Source organism: Protopterus annectens, chromosome 10.part0 (assembly GCF_019279795.1).
Source record: "Protopterus annectens isolate FY-2018-M chromosome 10.part0, PAN1.0, whole genome shotgun sequence".
Classification (NCBI taxonomy): domain Eukaryota; kingdom Metazoa; phylum Chordata; order Ceratodontiformes; family Protopteridae; genus Protopterus; species Protopterus annectens.
This window is the reverse complement of record NC_056744.1, coordinates 1,258,077,514-1,258,103,840: the sequence shown is the minus strand read 5'-3', so window position 1 is coordinate 1,258,103,840 and position 26,327 is coordinate 1,258,077,514. Positions and strand designations below refer to the sequence as shown.

The following is a 26,327-nucleotide window of genomic DNA, read 5'->3' as shown; positions in this document are numbered from 1 at the left end:
ATTTTCTACCATCAATGTGGAAATTCCCAAGGATGTAGTGGTTCATCTGTAGACTCATTTTTTTTTTCTTTTTCTTTTTTGGCATTACACATATTGTCAATCTTGTCAAGTAGTTTTGGCCATCAGTTTGTTTTTCTAGGGAGTTCTTTCATTTTTAAAAAATACAAAACCACAAGGAGAGGCATGACCACTCAGAATACAAACGTTTTTATGTCCTCAAAGCTTTCAAGCAAACTGCCCTTCATCAGAGTAAGTATAATAATTAAACAAACTAAGGACTCTAATATACACAGTCTATATCAATCAATCAATCAGTTATCATATACTCTGCTTGCATGATGATATCTCTACCCCTAGATGAAATACACACTTTCTGTAATGCCCTAAATTAAAAAGTCCAGAAACAAGGACCAGATCCGATAATCAAATACATCAATAGGGGCAGCTTCCGTTTTAATTTGTCATGTTTTGAGATATCAGAACATAAAGTAAGTGTATTAAACAAAGGTTTGACCTTTGTACCTTCTAGTAGTGGAATGATAAATGATTTTTAACTGATTTACACTGATTTGTTAGGAGTGGCAATTTAAAGTCATTATTTTGTGATAAAATGAATAATACTGGTAATGCAATTCAGGCATGATAATGCATTGAGGTATTGATAATTGACTGGCTGACTGATGCAGAATGAGTGTATATATGAGAGTCCTTGGTCTATATGGTTGTTATATTTACATTGATTACATTGATGAAGGGCAGTTTGCTCAAAATATTCTGAGTAGTTGCATTTCTCATTGTGTTTTTTTTTGTTTGTGGAAGACATATTTGGTAACTATTTCTGTTTTTTTTTTTTTTTTTTTTTTTATTGCTTGTATTTTTAAAAAATACCAAAACGACCTGCATGAATTTCTTTGGATATAGCATTTCCTAACTGCCCTGATGCAAATACTCTTATACCCCATAAGACACAAACCTTTTCTGGTGAAAGTTAAAACATTTTTAAAAATGGTATCCATATCAGCTCATGTGCTGTTAGTGGCCAGCCTTCCATCAAGAAGCATTACACTTATAATAGCTCTTGGCCTATCCTAGCTACATCTGAAATAAAGTCTGTCAGGAATATTCTGAAAATCTTTCTTATTCAAAGTATTTATACTGTTTGTGTTCTTTCTTTCTTCATGCTTATCTGACTTTTGGGTGTTATCACTTTAGAGAGTCCACCGGCATTTTGCATGATTTGTTCCCCCAGAAATTACATATTTTCTTTCTGCAACATATTCAGTGGTGTTAACAGTTTGTAACTCTTTCACATGTGTGTTTGTGCATTCAAGATGACTCTGAATGCAGTTTCTCCAAGTACCAAACATTTGGTGCAGTTATGTTGAAAAACTTTCAGTGAATTAAAATCAATGTTCACCCATAGAACCCTCCCATGTGAGGGGAACCTCCAACTCATATACAATGAATCCACTGTCAGACAACTCTGGGGAAAGGGAAAAGTCATGGTTCACTGAAAGTAGTTTTCATCTTAACTGCTTTGCACCTAAACTTACTCCATTCAGATAGCCAGAAATACCTTTGCAGAGTGCCTATACAACTTTACAATGACTATGGTTATTAGATGAATTGACTGAATGGCATACAGAAACATTATCATCCAAGGAATGAAAAGGCATATATTCTCCAGACCTTTGTTCAAAGAACCCATGAGAAGAACATTGTTAGTTGTCTGTTGTGAATGGCGACAAACAGATTTTCTAGAGGAGTTTCTCACACTTGGATCAATTCCTCAAATAGTATTAGGTTTAACTTGTCTTTCACAACATTCTACTTTGGTTTGTAGGTAGCCTGTAGTGATATTTTTAATTGAGTTATAGATCCTAGGCTTTCATTACTAGCCTATGTAGGAAATAGGATCTGGTCCCCCCTCTTTTTCTTGACATTTCACATAACTGTAGTATTGTCTGTTTTAATAATATTGAGCCTTGAATCTAGAGATGATTCAAGGATTTGAGTGGATTGATCAGTCCTATCATTTCTTGACATTTATATGCTTCAGTTTGTGTTGCAGCTCCCACATAACTTTGACCTTTACCCTTTTAGATAGCACAGTGTCTGCTGCATTGTGGTCACAGAGTGAGTAGGAAGTGAAGGAGTCAAAAGGAGACCTGGGTTTAGGGACAACTAATTCAACCAACATTGGGTCTACCCCAGGACAATCACATGACTGGCATAAGGAAGGAGAGGGGCTGCAAGTACCAAGTCCACATGGATTTGAGAAACCATTGAATTTTTCTCATGTAAAGTCTGGCTAAAGTAGCAGTAAGAATAGTAGTGGCCATGAAACCAAGAATTCTGATTTCCTGGCTGTTGATAGAGCCTGGTTGATGAATAGTTGGAAGTGTTATCCATTTTTCTTGGGGAGTAAATGCTATTAGAGTGGAAGTGCCAACAGTCAGGGTAGTAAATTAGGAGCACTATCTTTTTGGATGTAATAAGAAAAGTTTTTTTAGGTTCACATAAAATCCTAAATTGTGAAACAAGTTGTTTACAAAGAGTAGAAATTCCTGCCATACTTTAAAAGAGTCTGCACAAATAAAAACAGTCATCTAAATTAAATTATCATCTTTATCTGCTCTGCCCCATCCATCACACAATTACAGAAAATTGCTCAAAAATCTATTTATTCCAAAACAACTTCTTAACCAGAAACAAACATTTCATATTACCTCAAGTAATACCACCAAAATTGTACCATAAGCTAAACTGAACTACTTCTTGATAGATGACAATCTCAAATTTGATCACCATAGACTTCATTCCATCAAGAAAACTCACCAAAAACTCAACTTCTTCTATAGGGCCAAACACAACCTGACAGATCAAGGAAGGATTACCTTAGCAGCAATACCACCCTCTTCTTCATCTATTATATGCTTCCCCTATTACTTTGCTCTATCAACCATCTCTTATCTTCTATCAATATATATATTCAGTACTGCTGATTCCCATTATGTGTCAAAATTCTGGAATGAAATCTCCACACAGTTAAAATAGATAGAAAATTTAAACAGTTTCAAGATTTTTGCTTAAACAGCACCTATGCCAAAGATGGCTCTGTTTTTCCTGCTCACCTGGCTAGTTTCACTCAGATTACTTTTCTCCAACTCTTGCAGCCACTTTCTTTCCCAATCTTTTTGCACCTTATTTTTCTGCCTCATACTGCACACATTTCCTAAAGTCTTACTTTTCCTCCTCTCACAGCCCACCACTGACTACAATTCCTCCTCTGTTCATTTATCTTCCTGCTCATTTTCATAATTTCTCCATTTATATCTCTATCTTAATTTTTTAAGCTACATTATGTGTCTGTTTGTAAATTATTAACCTCAGAAACACCTCAGCTTCATTTTTTTTTCTCTGCAGCCATCTTGCTATAAATATATCATTTGTTATTGTATTTATTTTTTCTATTCAATAATTAGCCATTTTATGTAAATTTCTCTCCTGTTTTTGTGTTTAAATGGTATGTTCATGTAATAAATGTTTAAAAATCATGTAAAGAAACTCATGTACAGATGTTTTACTCTGTAATTAAAAGAATTCAAAAGGAGCAGATTGTACAGAAAAGTAAAACATGATGTGCCAATTCATTTTTCAGTTCACCAACCAGGTTAGTTGGATATCCCCTCCTTACAAACATAGACTCTAACTTCACGTATTCTTCCAGAAAATCATGGTCATAAGTGACGACCGCTGATCTGTTTTGTGTCAAGGGATGAGCACTGGAAAAGTGTAAAAAAGAGTTGGAGTACATGGGTTTTTTATACATTTTTGAAAAGTAACAGTCACTAATTAAGTCCTTCTCGAGCAAGATGTCCAAATAAGGGATTTTTGTGTCATTCATCTGATAAGTAAATTTCTGAAAGATAGTGTTGTTGTTAACAAAATTTAAGAATTCATAAAATTCATCAATAGAAGATGTCGAAACCAAGAATAAATCACCAAGGTACCTTGTGTAATACTGTATAAATGATGTAAAAGAGGCCCCCCCAAGACAAAAGATTTTTCCCACCAGAGACTTATATACTGTGATCCCCAACCACGTTGGTTTAACTTGGTTTAGAGAATTTTAGGAACACAAATGGGTTGATACCCTTATCAATGTTTTGGAAGAGCTTTTGGAAATAGTCCTTTTTAATAATTTTATCTTTTTCAATGGAAAATCGTTTCACCAAACAAAAGGGCTTGCTATGAGGACTAATTGTGGCTTTATTTATGCAAATATTGTTATGGCATGGTGTGAAAAATCTGAAATTAAAAGCTCTATGTAGATAGTTGCTACAATGAAGTGTTAGATTTGTTTGTTAAGGGGTGTGGCCTTGTGTATGTGTTTTAATGAAACAGGTTATTTAAACCATGACTTTTAATTATTTTATTATCTGAGGAAGTCCTGTTTACTATTTTAAGATGAAAGAGCTTATATTTTTATTTATTTTGCTTATTAAAGTTTTGGTTTTAATAGTTTGACTGGCCTTTCACTGCTTAGCCTAATGCTATTATTTCCTGTGGATGTGCTGTTTTTTGTTTTTACCATTAGTTGTATCTCAGACCACTCATCTTTTAGCCCAGATCCTATAGCCACTATGAACCAGGGTTAGCCATATCCTTGCAGCTGTTGGGGTCCCCTTAGTGGGCAATGGAGAACCACTCTTGTCAGTACTGGGAAAGGTAACAGAAAGCTTCCCTGTTTTGGCAGAATGTTGTACCCATATCTAGGGAAGCTGCTGTTATCTTTATTAGCACTTTTTTCCCAATTTTTCTTGTTAAAAATAAACAAAAATCTAAACATGTATATACTCCTCCTTGAATTTTCTTAGACAGGAGAAGTTTACTAGTTATGGCTCAGGGTTTTATTCAGGCTATTGATCCTTCTTATTAAGTTGTATCTTTTGTAAAAGAAACAATTCCACTTTTCCTGAAGATATACAAGATTCTGAATCTGGACAAGAAGATGGAGTGGAAACAGGATTTTCTCTTCAAATTTCTGATTCAGACTCACAGGAGAACTCAGTTTCTGATTCTCCCAGTGGGGGGTTCTCTTTCCCTAAGACCATTTCCAGAATGTACCAGTAATTTCAATGGGAGAACACTTAGGTTTCTAAGTCCCTCAGAAAATAATATGAGATGTTACTGCATGGAGACATGCGTGAATGGGCGTACCTCCATTGAAGGTTGTGCATCAGAGCTGGCAACTTGGTACGTAAAAATCAACTGCCAATCATTAGCAGACCGGAGTTCCGCTGTGGCGACCCCAAACCGGGAAAAGCCAAAAGGCACAACAACAACAACAACAGAAGGAATTTCCAAACCCTTCAACCATCCCTCCCATTCTATCACCTTTGGATGAATTTTGTGCGTGTGTGTGTGTGTGTGTGTGTGTGTGTGTGTGTGTGTGTGTGTGTGTGTGTGTGTGTGTGTGTGTGTTACATCCTGCAATTTACCTAATATATAGGATGTAAAAAGTTCCTCAGTCATTTCTTCTCAAACCTGACTCAGCTGTTATAGTTTCAGTTAATCCTGCTCTATCTGATAAGGATGCGAAGGTGACTTGATAAGTATGGGAAAAGAATGTATGCTTCTGCAACTTTGATTTTCATAAATTTGAATTGTCAGGTTCATATGTTAAAGGTTTGTCCTGACTAATTGTGAAACTGTTAGGAATGTTTTGTCTGGAGTTTCCTATTGTTAGGAGAAATTAGCTTTAAATAATTATTATCTTTTACTGGTCAAGTCATTACTTATTGTTTACATTGTGTATATGACTCTGTTGATACTTCTTCAAGGGCTATGAACAAATGTACTGTTCCAAGGAGGTCTGCATGGCTGTATTTTCAGTAACTCACAAATGATGTTAAAAATGAGACTTTAAATTCTCCTTTGGATATATATTTAGGTGGCCCCTCTGCCACAGAGATGATCAAAAAGTGTGGTGAAGGGTTAAGCTGATTCAAGTAAACTCTAAGATTTTTCTGCCCTCCTTTTCCAATGTTTCCAAGGTATTCTCTAATACCTCATTCAAAGTCTCAACAAATGTAGATAAATAGACATTTAAGAAGAAATGGTAAGAGGGTCCCAAGAAGATATCTGGAAACACCCAAAACCAAGGAGTCCGGTAAGTCAGAATGACTATTTAAGAGACTTTGTTTTCCCTTCACACCCTGACAGCCCTTAAAATTTGAATCTCCACTATTCTCTTTTGTAACAGATAGTTTTAGCCAAATGGGTCTAAAGATCATTCATCAAGGTTACTGTGACCCCGATCAACTTTAGTTGACTTCTTAGATGATAGGGTCTTAATTACCTTTAGGCAGCTGTTTACTGAAGATGTGTAATAGGTATTAATGGAGTACTAATGGAGGCAAGAAAGCATGCTGCTCACCATCCTGTGGCCTTTCTTACTCTTTCATCAAGGTTAATTTATCAGCCTTTTCAGCATGCCTGGCCACAGGTCCACTTCATTCAATGTATTCTCATGTCAAAATTATTTTGAAACTGGCTTTGCATAAGAGACCTCCAAGAAAGCTGGTGGCCCCTCTTTGAGATCTTAATTTTTTGTTAGAGAAGTTAAAACTTGCTCCATTTAAACCGGCTAACCTGGCTGACTTGAGGTTCTTAACATGGAAAGCAGCAAGAAAGGTATCTTAGTTGCAACCTCTTATGTTTTCCACAGAGACAAGATTTCTTTGAGAACTAATCCTTGATTCCTAATCTGAGAAACAATCTTTTATGCTTAAAGTAGTATCCGAGTTTACTTTAAGTCAAACTATTCATCTTCCCTTTTTTTTTCCTGAAACCCAAAAATGAGAGAGAAAGGCTACTCCATACCTTGAATGTCTACAAACAGCTAAGGTACTATTTTGCTAGAACTTAATTTTTCAGATCTTCTGATCAATTGTTCATTTCTTTTGAAGGTAAGAAGGGACAACCTGCATCAAAATGGACTATTTCTAAATCTTTGACTAAGACTATTATCTTTTGTTATTCTCACCACAACAAAACTATTACAGGCAGGGTCATGGTTCACACTGCCAGGGCCTTGGCTTCATCTATGGCTTTTTCAAAAGGGTTGGTTTCTAGAAGTATTCTAGAAGCAGCAACTTGGTCCTCTGTGAATACTTTTACAAAACACTATAAACTTGATTCCTTGTTTAGACCTAGATCAGGCTTTGCTAGGACATTTCTCCAGGGACTACTGGACTCTTCTCCTTCCACCTCCCAAATGTAGTAACCTGGGGTAATTTATCCATGTAGCTAAAGTTACTGCAGCAGTGATCAGCTTGATGAACATAGTACAGTTGTGTAAGTAAACTTAACAGTAGATGTGCAAATCATCACTACTGCTACTCCCTCTCTCTACCCCCCTTGGTTTTTGGTGTGTAGTTTATGCCACAGTGTGGCCATTTTATTTTTGCTGTTCCTAGCATTTCCCTTTTGGGCTGAGCATCCCTTCTTCTCAGTTGGCATGAAAGCTCTTAAGGGCTTGGTGCACAAGCCTGGCTTTTTAACCAGCTCAGCTTGAGCTAACTGTTGGTTTGCACATGTGGAAGGTGCCCTGAAGCTATGGATGCTGGCCAGCTGTTATATCCTATGCAAAATATAACCCATACAGAAAAGGCCACTTCAGCATTGATCAATATGGTGAACATCCTCAGCTTTGATTTGAACATCTACTGTTAAGATAAGTTTTTATTTATTTTTAATTTTATTTAGTTAACATTTCTTTACCTGGAAAGTCTGACTGGGAAACAGTGCCCATTTTCAATGGAGGCACAGGGAGAAAAGCACCAGAGAATATACAATTAATTCTGAATACAAACAAAAATATATACTTCAAATACCGAGTCAGTATCATATTTAGAATTACAAGAAATTCTATAATATGAAGATACAAGTAAGGTTTTGTAATCACATGGAATAGAGGTCATTTTGACATTTCATAGAAAGAAGCAGTAGCAACTTATTTAGTATAAATCAAGCATGACATTTCAGGTGGGTGTAATGTTTGGCTTTGTTGAACAGATCACGTAGACATGTTTATAACAATATAAACCACAAACTGTTACAATGAATTGGTATGAGGAATACCAGTAGAAATGTAAGTAAAAAAGAAAGAGGCGAGAGACCAGATGTAGATGTATGTTTCAAATTTGCAGATAGTTGGTGTTTTGGGGGGATGCACGCATTGTCTGAGTAGATATGTTGGGAGGTGATCACTAATGCTGTCAGGGAAACAGCACATGGAATGGGTAGAAACCAGGCCACCAAAAATGCAGCACAAAACAATCAATGGTGTGATGAAGATGGACAGGATTAGAAATTAGTATATTAGAGGGTCAGCTCAGGTTGGATGGCTTTGAGACAAAGCCAGAGAGGTGAGATCACATTGGTTTGGACATGTGCCTGTGGAGAGATGCTGGGTATATTGGGCAAAGGATGCTAAGGATGGAGCTGCCAGGTAAGAGGAAAAGAAGAAGGCCTAAGATAAGGTTTATGGATGTGGTGATAGAGGACATACAAGTGGTTGGTGTGACAGAATAAAGATGCAGAGGATAGGAAGTAATGGAAACAGCTGAGCCTCTGTGGCAACTCCTAATGGGAGTAGCCAAAAGAAAAAGATGAAGAAAAAGTAATTCCACATGTCAGTGCCAACATTCCGGGTTTACAGGAAAACAATAGTGGGCGGGCTAATAAAGTTGAAATTTGAGGTAACCTTTTAATTCATTTAATACTGTTATGACACTTGACCATAAAAGTCAAACCAGGTCTCTAATCTACCCTAACTTGGATATAATTGTAAGTGTTTTGCTACTAAGATAACATTTTAACACAATGCTCAACCAAACTTTAGTGATGTAGTGCACTGCAGGTTTTCTAAGGGATTATTTGGGGCTGACAGACTGTGAATCAGACTTTACTGTCAGGTATACTTTTATCTGAGAGTGCATGATTAGTTAAATAAGCCAAACATTTATACCGGCTCAGCAGTACAAGTTGCATACCACTGGATAGTAAAGGGAGAAGGGGACCCTAAAAGTACTGCCCCAGTTAGTGTGCATGCCACTTAACAGAAAATCCAGCAAAATTAGTTACTTTGTCAGCAGAAATCTTAGGAGAATAATGTACATTTACTGTTTTGTGTTTCCTGAGGTATAGTCCTAGCAAAGTGTAGGGACAGGAAGGGTGCCTGTGTTGTGGTGCTGATTGCTTGTTAAGGTTCCTGTACAGTGGTTGTCACACAAGCGAGAGTGACAAGCACACTACATGTGGGACAAGTAGGGTTCTTTGGCAGTGCATTGTTTTTTTTTAAATCAGTAAAAATAAGTTTACTTATTCAATTGTAATTTATTATTATTTCTCCCATCATTTTTGATTCCAACAACTGATTCATCTAATCCAACAGTTTGAGTGTTTCTTTTACTAAAGCCAGTGATCCACTAATCTTTATAACCTCCTTCATCTTTTTACTGTTCACACAATCTCCTTCTAGAAAACATTAATAATGTATGATTTTGGTTTATTTAATATGAGCTAACCATCATCTCTACTAATGCCAAGTCAATGCCCTTTGGAACTCTTCAGTGCCTAGCTGCCTTCATACCTTATAGGTATACCCCCGCACCAGTGGGCTCATGCAAGTGTGTTTACATTAAGAGGACTAGGATCATTCATCTTAGGGGATAAGATCTTTATCTGGTCTGTCTGAGTTAGGAAGCAATCTAAAAGGGGCTCAAAATGTAGTCATTTACTGTCCAGATGCATGTATGCTGCTTTGTGCACATTTTCACACAGCTCATCATTTTCAGAGCTTTTTAAAGTATTTCTGTCAAAAAATCATCTCTTCTCTTTGACTGTTGTTTCTAAAACTGATTGCATTGTAATCACCTTACAGAGGGGTGATCTAGCTAGTGAATGAGCAACTAAGCCTTCTTTTTTTGCTGAATTTTTACATTAAGAGGACTAAGATCATCCATCTTCTGGCAGAAGGTATTTGCCTGATCTATTTGAGATGGGAAGCGCTCTAAAATGGCTCAAAGTGTATTCATGGCAGAAGGTGTTTACCTGGATAAGCTGTGCTGGGAATCACTCAGGAAGGGCTCGGAGTGTTGTCATTTATTGGCCAGATGGTTCAGGTGTTAGATTTCACTTTCTTTTCTGCTAGTGTAAATTTGGTGAATTTCTGTGTAGCTGCTCATCACAAATTACCAGCTAGCAGTGCCTGCACAGTCACAAACATCTAAATAGTAAAGTTTATCTATAAAACTACCATTAGTAAAAATACTAAGAAACCTGTAACTTAGTGAGCATAAAATAAAGCCATTGCAAGGAAACAAGCCTAGAGAAGCTAATTTGCACATTGAACAGCACTAATATTATATCTGAGCACTATCAAAACTAGTCTATTTCCTAACTCCAGAGACCATCCTAAAAAAACCTCTGTATAACCCAGTCCTTATAGCAGCTCACCTGACCTGAAAAGAGGTCCTGACAACATGGGTATGCAATTTCCAAATGTCTCCCTAACTAGCTTAGTAGCTGTGGGCATTCTGAGATAATGTAGCAATTGTCTCATGTTCTCAGACAACCATTTAATCTGTAAGGAAAAAATACAGTATGAAAAAGAGGTGTATGCACAAATTAATTGATGGCAGAAATCCTTCATACAAACCAGGTAGTCAAGAACACACACATCTGCCACACTGTGTCTACTCCCACATGCTGAGGCACTAAAAACAATTTTCCCAAGCCTCAAATACCTCCTCTACCTATTAATGGCAACAACTACCCTCAGCAATCTCTAAAAAAACTGACCAAAACAACACCAAACACCAACCATGTGCCTACACACAGTGAAGCCCCAAGAGCAAAGTCCATAAAGCAAGCAAACACATTAATCAGGACTCTTGTTGTAGGGACTCCAGTGTACAACACACAGATTCCCCACTCACTAGATTGAACAAGGACAAGGTAATGGTTGCTTGCTTATCTGCAGCCAGGATCCACCAAGTTATGTATGTACTCAGGTCACTACACCACAGGTAGCAGTATGATTCTATCAAAGTCCATGTGGGCATAAATAATCTGAGACATACCTCCCTGGACTATATGAAGAAACATTTTTGATCTCTTGGAATATGTGTTTCAGAGAGGTATCTGATTTGCACTGAGCAACATTCTACCTTCAACAAGAGTGATGCTACAGTGCAAACAAGAGATGGCGGACTTCAATAATTGACTTAGTTTCTGGTGTCATTCTAGTGTCATGCAATATTTGTCAGCATGGGACGGCCTTGTCAACAAACCACATTGCTTTGCCAAAGATGGTTTATGCATGTCACCACTAGGCTTCCGAATATTGACTAAACCTTTATCTCTATCCTTAAATTTTTTTTAGGCAATGCCAAATTGACAAACCTACCAACATCGCAAATGAAATCCCCCAAAAAAAAACAAAGATGATGCTGATCAATGCTAGGAGCCTAAACAAGAAACTCAGAAGCCTATAAGCTCTCCTCTTTCTGGAGACTATAGACATCTGTGCCTTTAGGAAGGCAAGGTTCATATCTGCAGACAGTACTCCAGCGGTTCATGGCTTCAGTGTCTTTTTCACTTTTAGGCCATCAGCTGCACATACATAGACAAAAGGGGTAGGAGTCTTGATCTGCATTAATAAGTATAACTCTTGGCTTGTTAATGAGGATGATGCCCTGCAGTTTATCCAGGTGCACATCTCCTTAGACAAAAGTCCCATACCATGTCTTAGCAAGCTATAGATTATCCTTCATGGCTCCAGAATCCCATAGCTTATTCCTAAATATACTTAGAGGCATTCATCATCCAACCAAGTACCCTTTTCATGGGAGACTTTAACTACCTCTCTATAGGTTGGGAAGCATACACTACCTCATGCATGCAGGCATAAAGATTCATGGACTTTATAAACACAAATACCTTTTACTAGATAGTGTGCACATCCACCAAAGATTCAGACATGCTGGACCTGATACTCATTAATATGGGAGAACGTTGGAATTGTATAAACTTGTCATTCACAGAAAATAAATACGCTATCAAATGGTTTCATTTGCAGCACATCATACTCCTTCTTTGGACAGTCATAAGGTGACATCTCAATAACAGTCATTAATTTCTAAATGTATATAGTCAGGGTACCCCCATATGATACCAGCCGACACAATGTAACACCAGAAACTTGTAAATAATAAACCGGCTCAGCTCACCAGACACTGCAAACTTTAGTAGACCAAAAGAGCAAAAAAACACATAATAATTCTGTACATATGAACAAATAACTTAGCACTTTCACCCACATACATAGTCAGGCATCATCAGAGTAAAAAAGCCCTTCATCTTTGTTGCATTTAAAGCTATTAGTTACAGACACACCCCTCTAGGCAACCAACCCCAACCAAAAAGCAATTTATAAATTAAAGTCACAGTAAAACATCACTCATATGCTTGTTGAAAAGCACAGTTACTTATAACTAGAAAAAATCTTGTTCAACTTAAAACACAAACATTTTAAAAAATCTCTCTCTCTCTCTCTCTCTATATATATATATAAACATATTTATATAAAAGTGATAAATAAAAAATAATAATATAATGCTTAACATTCTTCAAACAAATGTGGATTTGTACTTTAAAATGCTAGAGACTGAGATGTGATCATTAATGCCTGGAGGTCTAGATGCATCCAGCCTCAACTGCCATATGCACTCCCTCATCTCAAGTAAAACTTTTAAATCACCTCCTTTGTCATTAAATGGAATTCTGTATATTACAAAAAACAGAAATCTCTTAAAATTAGGGCAACTCAGACTATGCATATACAAGGCATTATTAGGTCTTTTATGTCTCTCCTGAGATGAGGGAGTGCATCTGGCAGTTGAGGCTGGATGCATCTAGACCTCCAGGCATTAATGATCACATCTCAGTCTCTAGCATTTTAAAGTACAAATCCACATTTGTTTGAAGAATGTTAAGCATTATATTATTATTTTTTATTTATCACTTTTATATAAATATGTTTATATATATATATATATATATATATATATATACATATATATATTATATATATATATATATATATATATATATATATATATATATATTTTTTTTAATGTTTGTGTTTTAAGTTGAACAATATTTTTTCTAGTTATAAGTAACTGTGCTTTTCAACAAGCATAGGAGTGATGTTTACTGTGACTTTTTAATTTATAAATTGCTTTTTGGTTGGGGTTGGTTGCCTAGAGGGGTGTGTCTGTAACTAATAGCTTTAAATGCAACAAAGATGAAGGGCTTTTGTACTCTGATGATGCCTGACTATGTATGTGGGTGAAAGTGCTAAGTTATTTGTTCATATGTACAGAATTATTATGTGTTTTTTCGCTCTTTTGGTCTACTAAAGTTTGCAGTGTCTGGGGAGCTGAGCCGGTTTAATATTTACCCCCATATGATGTCTGAGGAAAAATTAATGGCACTTAAAAAGAAGAGAAATGAGAATATCAGACCTTATCTAATATGTTAAGGCAGCAGACATTATCAGCACCCTATCAGTAAAGAGTAAACACTATCTGTACTGGGTGGTACAGGTAATACTGGATATGTGTTCACAGGATAAAGACACTGGTCAACAAGAATGCAGGAAATGATGGGACCGAGGAAAACATGAGTTGAGTTTGTTACAGCAGATGAGATTCACTCATGCACTGCCTCATGGACATACTACATTAGATAGGATTTGAATGTATAAAGAAAGTAAAATTGATGTGGCTTCCATTTTTGGCTTCATTGGTTAGCTAATGACATCTGACTTTGCTGTGATATTATTCAGGTACTGGAGGGAAAAATGCTTAATTTCTAAACAATGTAATGGGAATATGTGGTGCTGCATTGTAGATTGTGGCAATACCTACAATTGTTAGATATTGGATTGAAAGAGGTCTCCATGATTAAAAATATCTTCAGTATACCAAATCTCTCTGTTATTAGTCAGCTTTCCTTATCTAGAAGTCTAATTTCTGCCGTATACAATTCCTTAGACAAACATGAAAGGAAAACCTTAGACGAGGATCGTAGCTCCTGGGAAATAATGCAATAATGTCCGTTAAAAAAAAAAAAAAAAAAAAACAGGCCTCAAGCTTTTCTCCTCCCAACTAGAAGTTCACTAGCACCAGCTCTATCATTTATCATTAAAAAATGATTCATAGATGACATTACTCTCCTTGTAATTTTAAAGGGGATTATTCATGCTGGAGGAGTGAAGGTGGTCATGTAGATTTTTATCACATTTAAGATCTGTGAAATGGTGCAACCTTTATGGGAAAAGTTGCATCCGCCCTTCCAGATACTGTATATTCCACCCCTCCTAAGTAGGGTTTTCTAGATTTTTTGAATTGTTAACAGTGATATTTCTGTGACATTGATAGAACAGCAGACGTTATGCGTTATACAGAGTACCATCACAGTGCTTATTTTTGACTATTGGAAAAAGATTCTGTCAAACATCACAGGTGACTTGCATATATATGTTTATAAGCTAAAAGGCTAAGACTGTTCAGAGACATTCAACGAACTGTGGTCTATTTTCCTATTTTGTTGGAACAATAATTGGTAGCTGTCCTTGTGTTTTACGTGGTCATTATTTTGTTTCTGGTGGATTTAGTAAGTGTTTATACTTTATTTATTTGAATTTGTTTGTTGAGGTAAAGCACTTGAGCTGTTCTAACCAATTTCAGTCACAGCCTATGGTGGTTAATATGCAGTGTTGAATGATTACGCAAGTGGTACACATATAATGAAGCATAATATAAAATGAGCATTAATTACAATTTGTAAAATTACTTGATAAATATCAGGGTTGGTGAAGTACACGATGAAATATGAGCTGAGTGCTTATTAACGGACAGTAGACACAATAGTGGAAAAGGTGGAGCAAACATTTAGGTTATGTGTCCACATGGTTTGCAGCTGAACTTTGCAATGTTCTTTACGTGTGATTTTTGGCAGACCCTGGAATTTGGAAGGAAGGATATGTGTCTAAATTCAAGAGGGAGGGATTCTTACAGCTTGGGACCCAGAATAGACAAAACATTAAAGGTATGCAGTTTGGATTGAGGAGTTTGCATCAGAGAACCAGAATGACTGAGATTAGTTACAGTGTAAAAGATTTCTTAAGCAAATTAATGTTAATGAAACTGTCTTTTGATCACCATTTATTATTTTATTTTATTTTACATTTGTTGACTGGGAAAGTCCGACTGGATGCATGACCATTTTCAGCGGAGGCCCAGGAAGAAAAGTTCCACAGTTAAATTTTAAGCAAAATATACGGTGTATACAGAAGCATTCAAATTTACATAGATAGTACCAAACTTAACATTGACTAGTAACATAGCATTCAAGCTTAATGCAAATTTACATAGATAGTACTAAACTTAACATTGACTAGTAACATAGCATTCAAGCTTAATGCAAATTTACATAGATAGTACTAAACTTAACATTGACTTGTAACATAGCACTCAAGCTTAATGCAAATTTACATAGATAGTACTAAACTTAACATTGACTTGTAACATAGCACTCAAGCTTAATGCAAATTTACATAGATAGTACTAAACTTAACATTGACTAGTAACATAGCATTCAAGCTTAATGCAGATTTACATAGATAGTACTAAACTTAACATTGACTAGTAACATAGCATTCAAGCTTAATGCAGATTTACATAGATAGTACTAAACTTAACATTGACTAGTAACATAGCATTCAAGCTTAATGCAAATTTACATAGATAGTACTAAACTTAACATTGACTAGTAACATAGCATTCAAGCTTAATGCAAATTTACATAGATAGTACTAAACTTAACATTGACTTGTAACATAGCACTCAAGCTTATTGCAAATTTACATAGATAGTACTAAACTTAACATTGACTAGTAACATAGCATTCAAGCTTAATGCAAATTTACATAGATAGTACTAAACTTAACATTGACTAGTAACATAGCATTCAAGCTTAATGCAAATTTACATAGATAGTACTAAACTTAACATTGACTAGTAACATAGCATTCAAGCTTAATGCAAATTTACATAGATAGTACTAAACTTAACATTGACTAGTAACATAGCATTCAAGCTTAATGCAAATTTACATAGATAGTACTAAACTTAACATTGACTTGTAACATAGCACTCAAGCTTAATGCAAATTTACATAGATAGTACTAAACTTAACATTGACTAGTAACATAGCATTCAAGCTTAATGCAAATTTACATAGATAGTACTAAACTTAACATTGACTAGTAACATAGCATTCAAGCTTAATGCAAATTTACATAGATAGTACTAAACTTAACATTGACTAGTAACATAGCATTCAAGCTTAATGCAAATTTACATAGATAGTACTAAACTTAACATTGACTAGTAACATAGCATTCAAGCTTTATGCAAATTTATATAGATAGTACTAAACTTAACATTGACTAGTAACATAGCATTCAAGCTTAATGCAAATTTACATAGATAGTACCAAACTTAACATTGACTAGAAGCATGTATCCACTGTTGTGAGGAAGTCACTTCTGATAGCACAGCCTATATCTAAAAGTTATGTGTTCATATCTGGGGATGTAATCGAGCCACTGTAGTCAGAATACATTAGGTTGATGACTGACTGGAATGTACTTTTTGGTGTGACTGTGATGAAACACTGGTCACAGCTGGAATGATCACAATGCTCTGTTACACACACACACAATCAACAGCTTAATCATAAAGGCTATGCAGACCATCTCAAAGCCTTGTCACTTTCCTTAGTATCATACAGAGTGGTGACTTTTGCCTAATATATAGAACTTCAAAATATTCTATTCTGTCAGAATTATTACAGTTTCGTAAATCCAATGGTAACATAAAGACCTGCACAAGGGATCTCAATAATTTTTGAAAAATAAATAGAACATGTTAGAAAGATTTGTATCACAAATAATACAGTTTTGATAGAAATTTCTTCCGCTCCACATAAATCAAAGTACTACTCTTAGTCTATTTAAATGCAATTTTCAATGAATAGATGTGTAACTGCAAATGTAGGGGAAACATGCAAATGTCCAGCACTTCCTTGTTAAGCCTATATTTGGGCAGTGACAGCAGCAACCCTTAATTTTTTGCAGGTTCTCCATGTAAGTAAGGACACCATAGCAAAAAGAAATTGTGGCTAGCATGTACAACAAAATAGGCATAACATATAATAGTTCATATCAGTCTGAAATGTTCAAGTATGCTTGAAATGCCCACCACAATGCATGGGGACCTTCTTGCTGTATGCCTTCTAATGGTTTCAGTTTTAATTTCCTCTAAAAATGAAGACAAATCAAGTACAAGTGAAACAATGTGCAGTAAAATGCTCATGTGGTCAGGAAGATGTGTAGTTTAAGCAGTGCAGCTACTGTTACACCTTTATTAGTTAATACATAAGGATCTGTTGTTTTTCCAGATGTCTAACTTCCTAACAAATAATCTACACTTGCATTCTGGAAAGATGCCCATGATCAAAAGCATTCCTGTTTTTCTTATCATCTTTATGCCTATCATCTTTATTCCTTACCTCTGCTTTGGCTGGATTCATCCAGTACTCCACTGTGTCTGCTGTAAGATTTTCAGGTAAAACCACTGGGTCACTAGGAGGCATCAGACAAGAGGGCACACACACTGCACCTGTAAAAGCAGAATAGGTAAACCATCAGAAAAATGACGCATAAAGAAACTGTGCAGGCTAACATACAGCGCAAAGAGTTGTTTCTTGTCTTATATCATTGTACAAACTGTTTTGTCATTTTCCATGTCTAATTTTTAATGCTCTTATAGCAATCATTAAAAAATGAAAGCCAGGTTAATACAGTAAGATGTTTATAACATAATAAGTCAGTCTACACTTCATTACATTTATTTTTCTTTTGGCTGGATGAAATAAATATAATACTTGGTTAATGTTTCAGCAGCATAATAGTATAATAATTTGGAACAGAGTGACACATTGGGAGGAAGGTAGAGTTTTCCATTCCTGGAAAATAATTTGATTTTGCTACAGCTGGAACCACTATCCCCAGTAAGTCCTATTAGCACATTTGTTTTCTCTCTCTCTCCTTCTTACAGTATCGTCCCTTATTGTTTCAAGAAGATCCACCCTCTACAGGTAGGTCAGCATTTTAACAACCACTGTAGGATAGCAACAGTTAAGAACATATCCATAGCTCACTATTACATGTAAATGGCATGGGTATTTTATTTTCTTATCCTTAATCCTCAGATTCTTTGTAGATACCAAATGTGTATAACTAGCAAATGTTAGTCCCACTGGCTGTGGCTCAGCTAGAGTAGGGTGAAGGTGGAAGCCACTAGAGGCATAAGGTGTTAAGAGGGTACAACTGGGAGATGGCAATCAATTGGTAGTGTGTTACTGGCATTCATTTCTCTATCAGTATTTCTGAATGACAGTAGAAAAATGAGTAGCTACACTGCTTTTGGTATCTGGATGGCACTGCATGTGGTTAGAAGCTATGTATTAAAAGGTTTACTATCAAAATGCAGAATTAACGTTGGTGAACACAGGAGTGTTGACCAGCAGTTGGCCGATTCCTGTGTTGCTGAACATTAATTGAGCAAGAATCTTTATCAGCGGATGCCACTGTGCATTCGCTGATATGTGCTCAATGTTTTGAATAGAAATTGTGGTACAATGTGAATTGGTAAACTTATCCATTTCCTCACTGTAGTTTGATCTTGGAGTTGGAATATATAAGTTGCAGGGGGTGGGGGGCACAGCCCCCTACAGGGGGATGCAGGGGGACTTACCTGCCCCCCCCCCTGCAAAAATGTGAATGCAAGTGTAAGATTTTCACTTACTGTGCAAATATACAAACGTCATATTCGGTATTCGAAAATGTCATATCTGCTGATTTCATTCATCAGATTCGACATTTTCACCTACTTAATATTCAGGAATTCAGAGCTGTCTTTTGATGTTAGAAATGTGTTTTGTTTTTAACATTGAGATTTTGATAGTAAACCATATCAAAAGGTTTGTTACATTTTTTAAAACGTATTAAGTGAAAGTGTTTTTTACGTAACCAAGAGTTGTGAGGCACAGAAACAGACCTGGTTTGCTAGTTATTCCTCAAGTGAGTATAGCTAAAGCTATACATATACGTGTGTGTGCGTGTGTGTGTGTGTGTGTGTGTGTGTGTGTGTGTGTGTGTGTGTGTGTGTGTGCGTGTAGAGAGAGAGAGATGCATATTTGTATATCCATACATACACTGTTCAAAGAGACACTGAAAACAATTCATATATAAAAACACAGGTTTATTCAGTAATTCCACATAGTGTGGCAAAAAAGAGCTGCACTTGGTTTATATCTTGAAACAAAACAGCATATCTGCAATCATGGTTCCCAGTCTGAAACAAAACATTGCATCTCCCGTTGCTTCATCAGTGCTCATCTGAAACATAGGCTGTCTTTTGAAAAACATGAAAGTCCTAGAGTAGTGGGATCTCCCTGGCCCAATTAGCCAGTCTGTAAAAAGGTGGCTACACAAGGTACACTCAACAGTCTAGCAATGAAAGGATCTCCTTCTTGAGGAGGTCAGTTTACTATTCCTATAATATCACTTTCTCTTTACACTAGATATATTACTGCAACCTGTCATCTCATCTATTATTTAAATCATCTCATCTGTTATTTAAACCTGTATGTTGCTTCCTGCTGAGCAAATCTGGTTCTTATAACTATTGCCTGGCACAAATGTTTATCATAATTGTTAATTCTGTAAATATTGTACAGACTCTATTGTTTGTTATTATTTTTTCGTCATTTACAATTCCTGCTTCTGCAAAGAATATGGGATTAGCGATCCTAGCTGTATTTTATATCTGTTAAATTGCTGCTATACTGTCACTATGCTACACTAGAACAGTTTTTTTTTTGTTTGTTTAGATTTTTTTTATATTTGTCTCTTACTGTGCTGTTTTTCTTATGTTTATTAACTAGTATATATAGTGGAGCTTTTCTCCTTGGGCCTCTGCTGAAAATGGACATATATCCAGCCGGACTAGCCCGGTCAACAAATGTAAAATAAATAAAATAAATAAATCCTTCTTTATGGTCATCCTTCAGATAATCCTCCAGGGTGGAACTAACTTCCTAGTTTGCTGCTTTCAAAACTACTTACAAGCAACATTAATTGGCTTGTTATCCAGCCAACAAGTATGACAACAGTCCCATCCTCCATACTTCAATATATCGAAAGGATTTTTTTAAACTTTCCTATGTACATTTAAAAACATATTTAACATTTACCAGTCAACATATTACAACTACTCCATTCCCAGCACAAATCCAAGGGTTTGGGCTCATAATAATGAGGTGTAGACCTCTGACAACCCAAATGCATTCTTGCTTGCAATACTGGGCTTTTGGGTGAATATCATCCCCTATTGCAACTTCATATTGCAATCAGTTTGCCAAATTAACAGTTGAAAAAGGGCATGACCACTTACTAGACTGAGTGCCTTCTTAAAAGTACTTTAAAGCATAAAATGCCTAATTTAGAGCTAGAAGTTCTCTTTTTTTGGAAGAGTATCTCTTCTCTGCATCAGTCAACTTTCTATTGATATCTCATGCATGATGCTCCTTACCTTGAATGTCTTGAGATGGGTCTGCCCCCAGACCTAGTGCCGATACATTTTTTTTATATCACACCTCTGTATAAAGGAAAATCTTTAGTAAAATCAGGAGTCAATAGCACAGACACTAAACATAGGATTCATTTTAGTTCATTAAAGGCCCTGTCTGCCTCAAGTGACCATTGCACCCTTTATCAGGCTTATCAAAAGACAAGCAATGTTCCCAAAATAGGTACACACTTTATGTAGTAACCATCTGACTCTTATTGGAGGGTGTAAATCAGTTTTGTATGGCCTCTGTTTTTCTACTTGTGGTCTTACATTTATTCCTCCTGTAACATATCTCAGGTCACTCTGCATAGCATTCAAGTTTAAAACTGTTACAGATTCCAGCATAGCCACCACATTTGTGAAGTGAGACTTCTATTCATCTGAATCACTAGACATGCTGCAGCATATTTGAGTAGAGGCTTAAATATTTTCCTCTTCAACCATTGAAAGGTGGCTTGGGCTCTTTGTAGGCTAAATGGGAGCAATATATTTTGAAGTAGACCATCAGTGGATGGAAGGTGAGGTAGGTTGCATCTGCTAGTATTCCTTTGTTAAGTCCAGTGTTGCCAAGTATCTGCCCTTTTCTAGGTTCTATACCATCTCATCAATTCTGGACATGGGATAGTTATTGAATGTTTAAATCTGATTCAGTTTCTGAAAGTAATTAAAACAATCAAATACTTCCATCTGGTTTAGAAAAGCATGGAGGTGCTTAGGAGAAATGGCAGTGGAATTTCTAACTAGATTGTTTAATGAAATTTTGGAAAGTCAGAGGATGTCTGAGGAGTGGAGAAAAAGTGTTTTGGTACCTATCTTTAAGAATAAGGGTGATGTGCAGAGCTGCAATAACTACAGAGGGATAAAACTGATTAGTCACAGCTTGAAGTTGTGGGAAAGAGTAGTAGAAGCTAGGTTAAGAAGGGAGGTGATGATTAGTGATCAGCAGTATGTTTGCTCTGAGAGTGTTATTGGAGAAATACAGAGAAGGTCAGAAGGAGTTGCATTGTGTCTTTGCAGACTTGGAGAAAGCATATGACAGGGTGCCTAGAGAAGAGTTGTGGTATTGTATGAGGAAGTCGGGAGTGGCAGAGAAGTATGTAAGAGTGGTACAGGATATGTACGAGGGTAGTGTGACAGTGGTGAGGACTGCAGTGGGAGTGACTGATCCGTTTAAGGTGGAGGTGGGATTACATCAAGGATCAGTTCGGAGTCCTTTATTTGCAGTGGTGATGGACAGGTTGACAGATGAGATCAGACAGGAGGCCCCGTGGGCTATGATGTTTGCAGATGACGTTGTGATCTGTAGTGAGAGTAGGAATCAGGTTGAGGAGACTCTGGAGAGGTGGAGATATGCTCTAGAGAGCAGAGGAATGAAGGTCAGCAGGGCTAAGACAGAATATATGTGTGTAAATGAGAGGGAGGGTAGAGGAATAGTGAGGATGCAGGGAGTAGAGTTGGTAAAGGTGGATGAGTTTAAGTACTTGGGATCAACAGTTCAGAGTAATAGTGAATGTGGAAGAGAGGTGAAGAAGAGAGTACAGGCAGGGTGGAATGGGTGGAGAAGAGTGTCAGGAGTGATTTGTGACAGATGGGTACCAGTAAGAGTGAAAGGGAAGGTCTACAAGAGGGTAGTGATACCAGCTATGTTATATGGGTTGGAGACAGTGGCATTGACAAAAAGGCAGGAGTCAGAGCTGGATGTGGCAGAGTTAAAGATGTTAAGATTTGCACTCTGTGTGACTAGGATGGATAGGATTAGGAATCAGTATATTAGAGGGTCAGCTCATGTTGGACAATTTGGAGACAAAGCAAGAGAGACGAGATTGTGTTGATTTGGACATGTGCTGAGGAGGGATGATGGGTATATTGGGAAAAAGATGCTAAGGATGGAGCTGCCAGGTAAGAGGAATAGAGGAAGGCCTAAGATAAGGTTTATGGACGTGGTGAGATAGGACATGCAGGCGGTTGGTGTGACAGAGCAAGATGCAGAGGATAGGAAGAAATGGAAAGAGATGATCCGCTGTGGTGACCCCTAACAGGAAAAGCCAAAAGAGAATGATGATAATGATGACTCTGTAATGTCTGAGTTAAATCTTCAGTCCAGGTGTTGTCTTTCTGTTATGTTTTAGCACTTTAATTATCCCAGGTATCTCTGAAGACACTCCTTTATTTCTTAACAAGACTTCTCTTATTTCCTGTTTTTGTGCTGTTGACAAGGACTGTCTAATTGCATTTCAGGTGGAGATTCTTCAGAAGCTTTTATACAAACTTATGCTTACAAAATCTTTGTAGAATTCTCTAGTAGCTTCCACAGCATCAGTATATTAATGTAACAGATTTACTGTTCTTTCCTGTGTGTCAAACCTTGTAGTTTACTGCATTTTTCTCTCCATCACCTCATATACATGTTGCCTTTGACTAATAATTTGTTAGGCATGGAGGACACCAGCACTAGTAAATGATTTCCTGGTTTAAGTTCTCTAAGTTGGATAGACTCGTTGTTGGATTTTATAGGTAGTCTTCCTTACAATGGTCATTATTAGGTTATCTCAATCCTACAAACTAAAGTAATGTTTTAACATACTTTTGAATGGTGGCCAAGATTCAATAAAGCCGACACACCATTTTGGCATAGTGGCATGGCTCGAATATGGAATTTGGAGCCTGTGCGATCCAGTAAACAAGGCTGGGGGTGTGCACGAGCCTCTCAGCACTATTACAGCATGGACACAATGGAATAATGCAAATCACCTCATTTGCTGGTAAAAAAAACATGCACATGAGATGAATTTGTGATCCAGGAAGCAGACAGGCATCCGTGTTGGAGCCGTGTCCATAACAGAAATGTATGTAGTTAGTAACCGCATACATTTCTGCAAAAATAATAACGGGGGCATGACAGCTTAAAGTAAAGCATGTATTATGTTCATTAGGCATGCCGCTGGCCAAAGCTATGGCCATTGGCATGCCAAAGTGTTTCAAAATTGTAAAAATAAAAAGTTTTTTTTTATATATATGGGACTGTTTAAGCAAAGTGCAGCGAGTGCAGAAAATGAAAAAAAATGGTTCAAAAGGCAATTAAATGTGAAACATTAATTTTGCCATTATACTGGGCAGCATGCAGATTCATAACAATGACAAGTAACAGTGGTTGCTAAGGACATAGGCTCTGGTGTAGTGGTGTAACTAGGGTATAAGCCAGTAGGGGTATGTAAATGAGCTAAATTTATTAATATAGCAAAATGGAGACCGTGTGCACAGGTACATAACCATGTAGGCATTATAATGCGGTTGTGTAAGCAGAAGCAGCAGCTGACATGAAAAGGGTGTGTGTCATGCTTGGTGTAAGCACATTGGAGCTCCGCTGCTTCTGTTTGCACTCAGCTAAGCAAAGCTAAGCAAGAAGGTGTGTCTGAGGTTGCTTAGATGATTGCAGAAATGCTGAGCATGTTCGTGTCCAGGGAAGGGCCTTTTCTGCTCAGCAATGTTGACACCAGCTGAAACAGTTTGCGCGGCGCACTGCAGGGCTTAAAATGGGAGGAAATGGGGAAAAAAAGAAAAAGGGAAATAGCGGAATAAAGACAATTACTTACAAATAAACAATAAGGCCTCTACCACTCACATTGACCCATTCAAAGCCATCAGTCATAGAGCTGGCAGGTGGCCATGACAAAAAAAAAGGGAAATAGAATAAAAGCAATCAAGTACAATTCACTAATAAGGCCTTTGTCACTCACAGTGGCCATTTCAAAGCCATCAATAATATAGCTGGCAGCAACTGGAATGAATCAGAGTCAGCCAATCACACAGGCAGCATCTGCAGCACACCAGTATAAGCTATGCAAACACCCTTCAATCTGTTTTTTCCCACAAACTGTACCATTGGCGTACACTGTTGGGAATTTTAACTGACATAATGATAGGGGCTGCTGCTGCTTTGCTACATCTGTATGTGCTACAGACTGAGGGCAGTGATGAGGATGATGGTGACAACCGGCCCAGACTGAGGAGGAGGAGAGTGTTCAGACCAAGGGTAACCTTTCAGGGGCTAGATGAGCTGGAGATACTAGAGTGCTACAGGGTGGACAGGGACATACTACAGCAACTCACCGAGCTCTGTCAGCCTCACCTCAGACCCATAGCCAACAGAGGGGAACCCATCCCAGTCAAAACCAAGGTATGTGTAGCCTTAAGAATACTAGCTACAGTACTTTCTAAAGACCTACTGGGGAAATCATGGGGTTTTCACAGGCATCTGCATCCAGAGTATTCCACCAGTTCCTGGATATCATGCTAAGACATGCCAGTGAGCACATTTATTTCCCCAGTACCCCTGAGGAGAGGATCAGCAATATGTATCTCATCCATTGTGTAGCATACTACCCAACAGTACTGACTACTGTAGACTGCACTCACGTCCACATCAAAGCACCACCCGGTGAAGACGGTAGAGTGTATATCAACCACAAGGGCTATCACTCCATCAACTGCCAGATCATGTGCAATGCACAGGGCATTATCATGAATGTGTTTGCTAGTAGCCCTTACAGCTATCACAACTCCCACATCTGGCATGCCTCACAGCTGCACCAAGCATTTGCCAGGGGGGACATCCCATATGGCCATCTCGTGGGGGAAGCTGGCTACGCACTGGAACCGTGGATGATGCTACCCATCAGAAATGCACACACACCCACTGAAGAATGCCATAATGAGGCACACGCACAAACTAGGAATATTGTAGAGTGTGTGTTTGGGCTGCTCAAGTCACGGTTCCACTGCTTTGACATATCTGGTGGAACCCTGCAGTACTCTCCAGCCACATGTGCACACATGTTCATAGTATGTGCCATGCTACACAATATGATCCTGTGGAAATAACTGGAGCAGGAACAGCACAGGGAAGGGGCACATAGGCCCCCACCATTGCCAAGGTCCCCACAGGGGACCCAGAGGAGGAACCCCCTGAGCCTGCCTCTGTAGGCAGACGTGGGCATGCCCAGTATGCCCTTGCCTTGGCAAAGAGGCAATGCATAGCACATACACTGACACCCTAGGGACCCATGGACTGGACACCTCTCTCTGACTCATACTCACAGAAAAATGGATGCCACACACATCCCACTACCTATACCTTATCATGTATAGGCTGTGTACTGCATGCATCTGACAGAGTCAACCCTCAAGCACCATCCTCATAACTGCCGCAGGCATAAAATAAGTCACTCTTCTTAACAATAAATGAATGGAGTAGTACGCTTCGGTAGCATATCTAAGGTATTGCTGCATGTATGCAAGGGAATAGGGTGGCCTACCGAGATGGCAGCATACAACTGACAGCTATGTGGGACAACAGGAAATTTCCATCCAATACTGGCTTCCCCAGAGTATGCAGTAGTCCCCTAGGTGACAAAACTCACTGCAGTGTATGTGAGAGACTAACAAACTGGGGGGGGGGGGGGTCATAGGTCACATGCATGGATGTCAATG

At 37.6% G+C, this 26,327-nt stretch overlaps 1 protein-coding gene and 1 long non-coding RNA gene across 2 annotated transcripts in view; one reads left to right on the top strand and one right to left on the bottom strand.

Moving 5' to 3' along the window:
- PAPPA2 (pappalysin 2) overlaps window positions 1-26,327 on the bottom strand; it is a 2,663,723-nt gene that overhangs the window by 193,395 nt on the left and 2,444,001 nt on the right. Inside the window, exon 19 of the mRNA XM_044085971.1 lies at window positions 17,713-17,822. Coding sequence (XP_043941906.1) covers window positions 17,713-17,822 — 110 coding nt within the window. The remainder of the gene's footprint in view (window positions 1-17,712; window positions 17,823-26,327) is intronic.
- Window positions 1-26,327, top strand: part of LOC122813576 — a 541,961-nt gene that overhangs the window by 120,172 nt on the left and 395,462 nt on the right. The gene's annotated exons all lie outside the window — the stretch shown is intronic.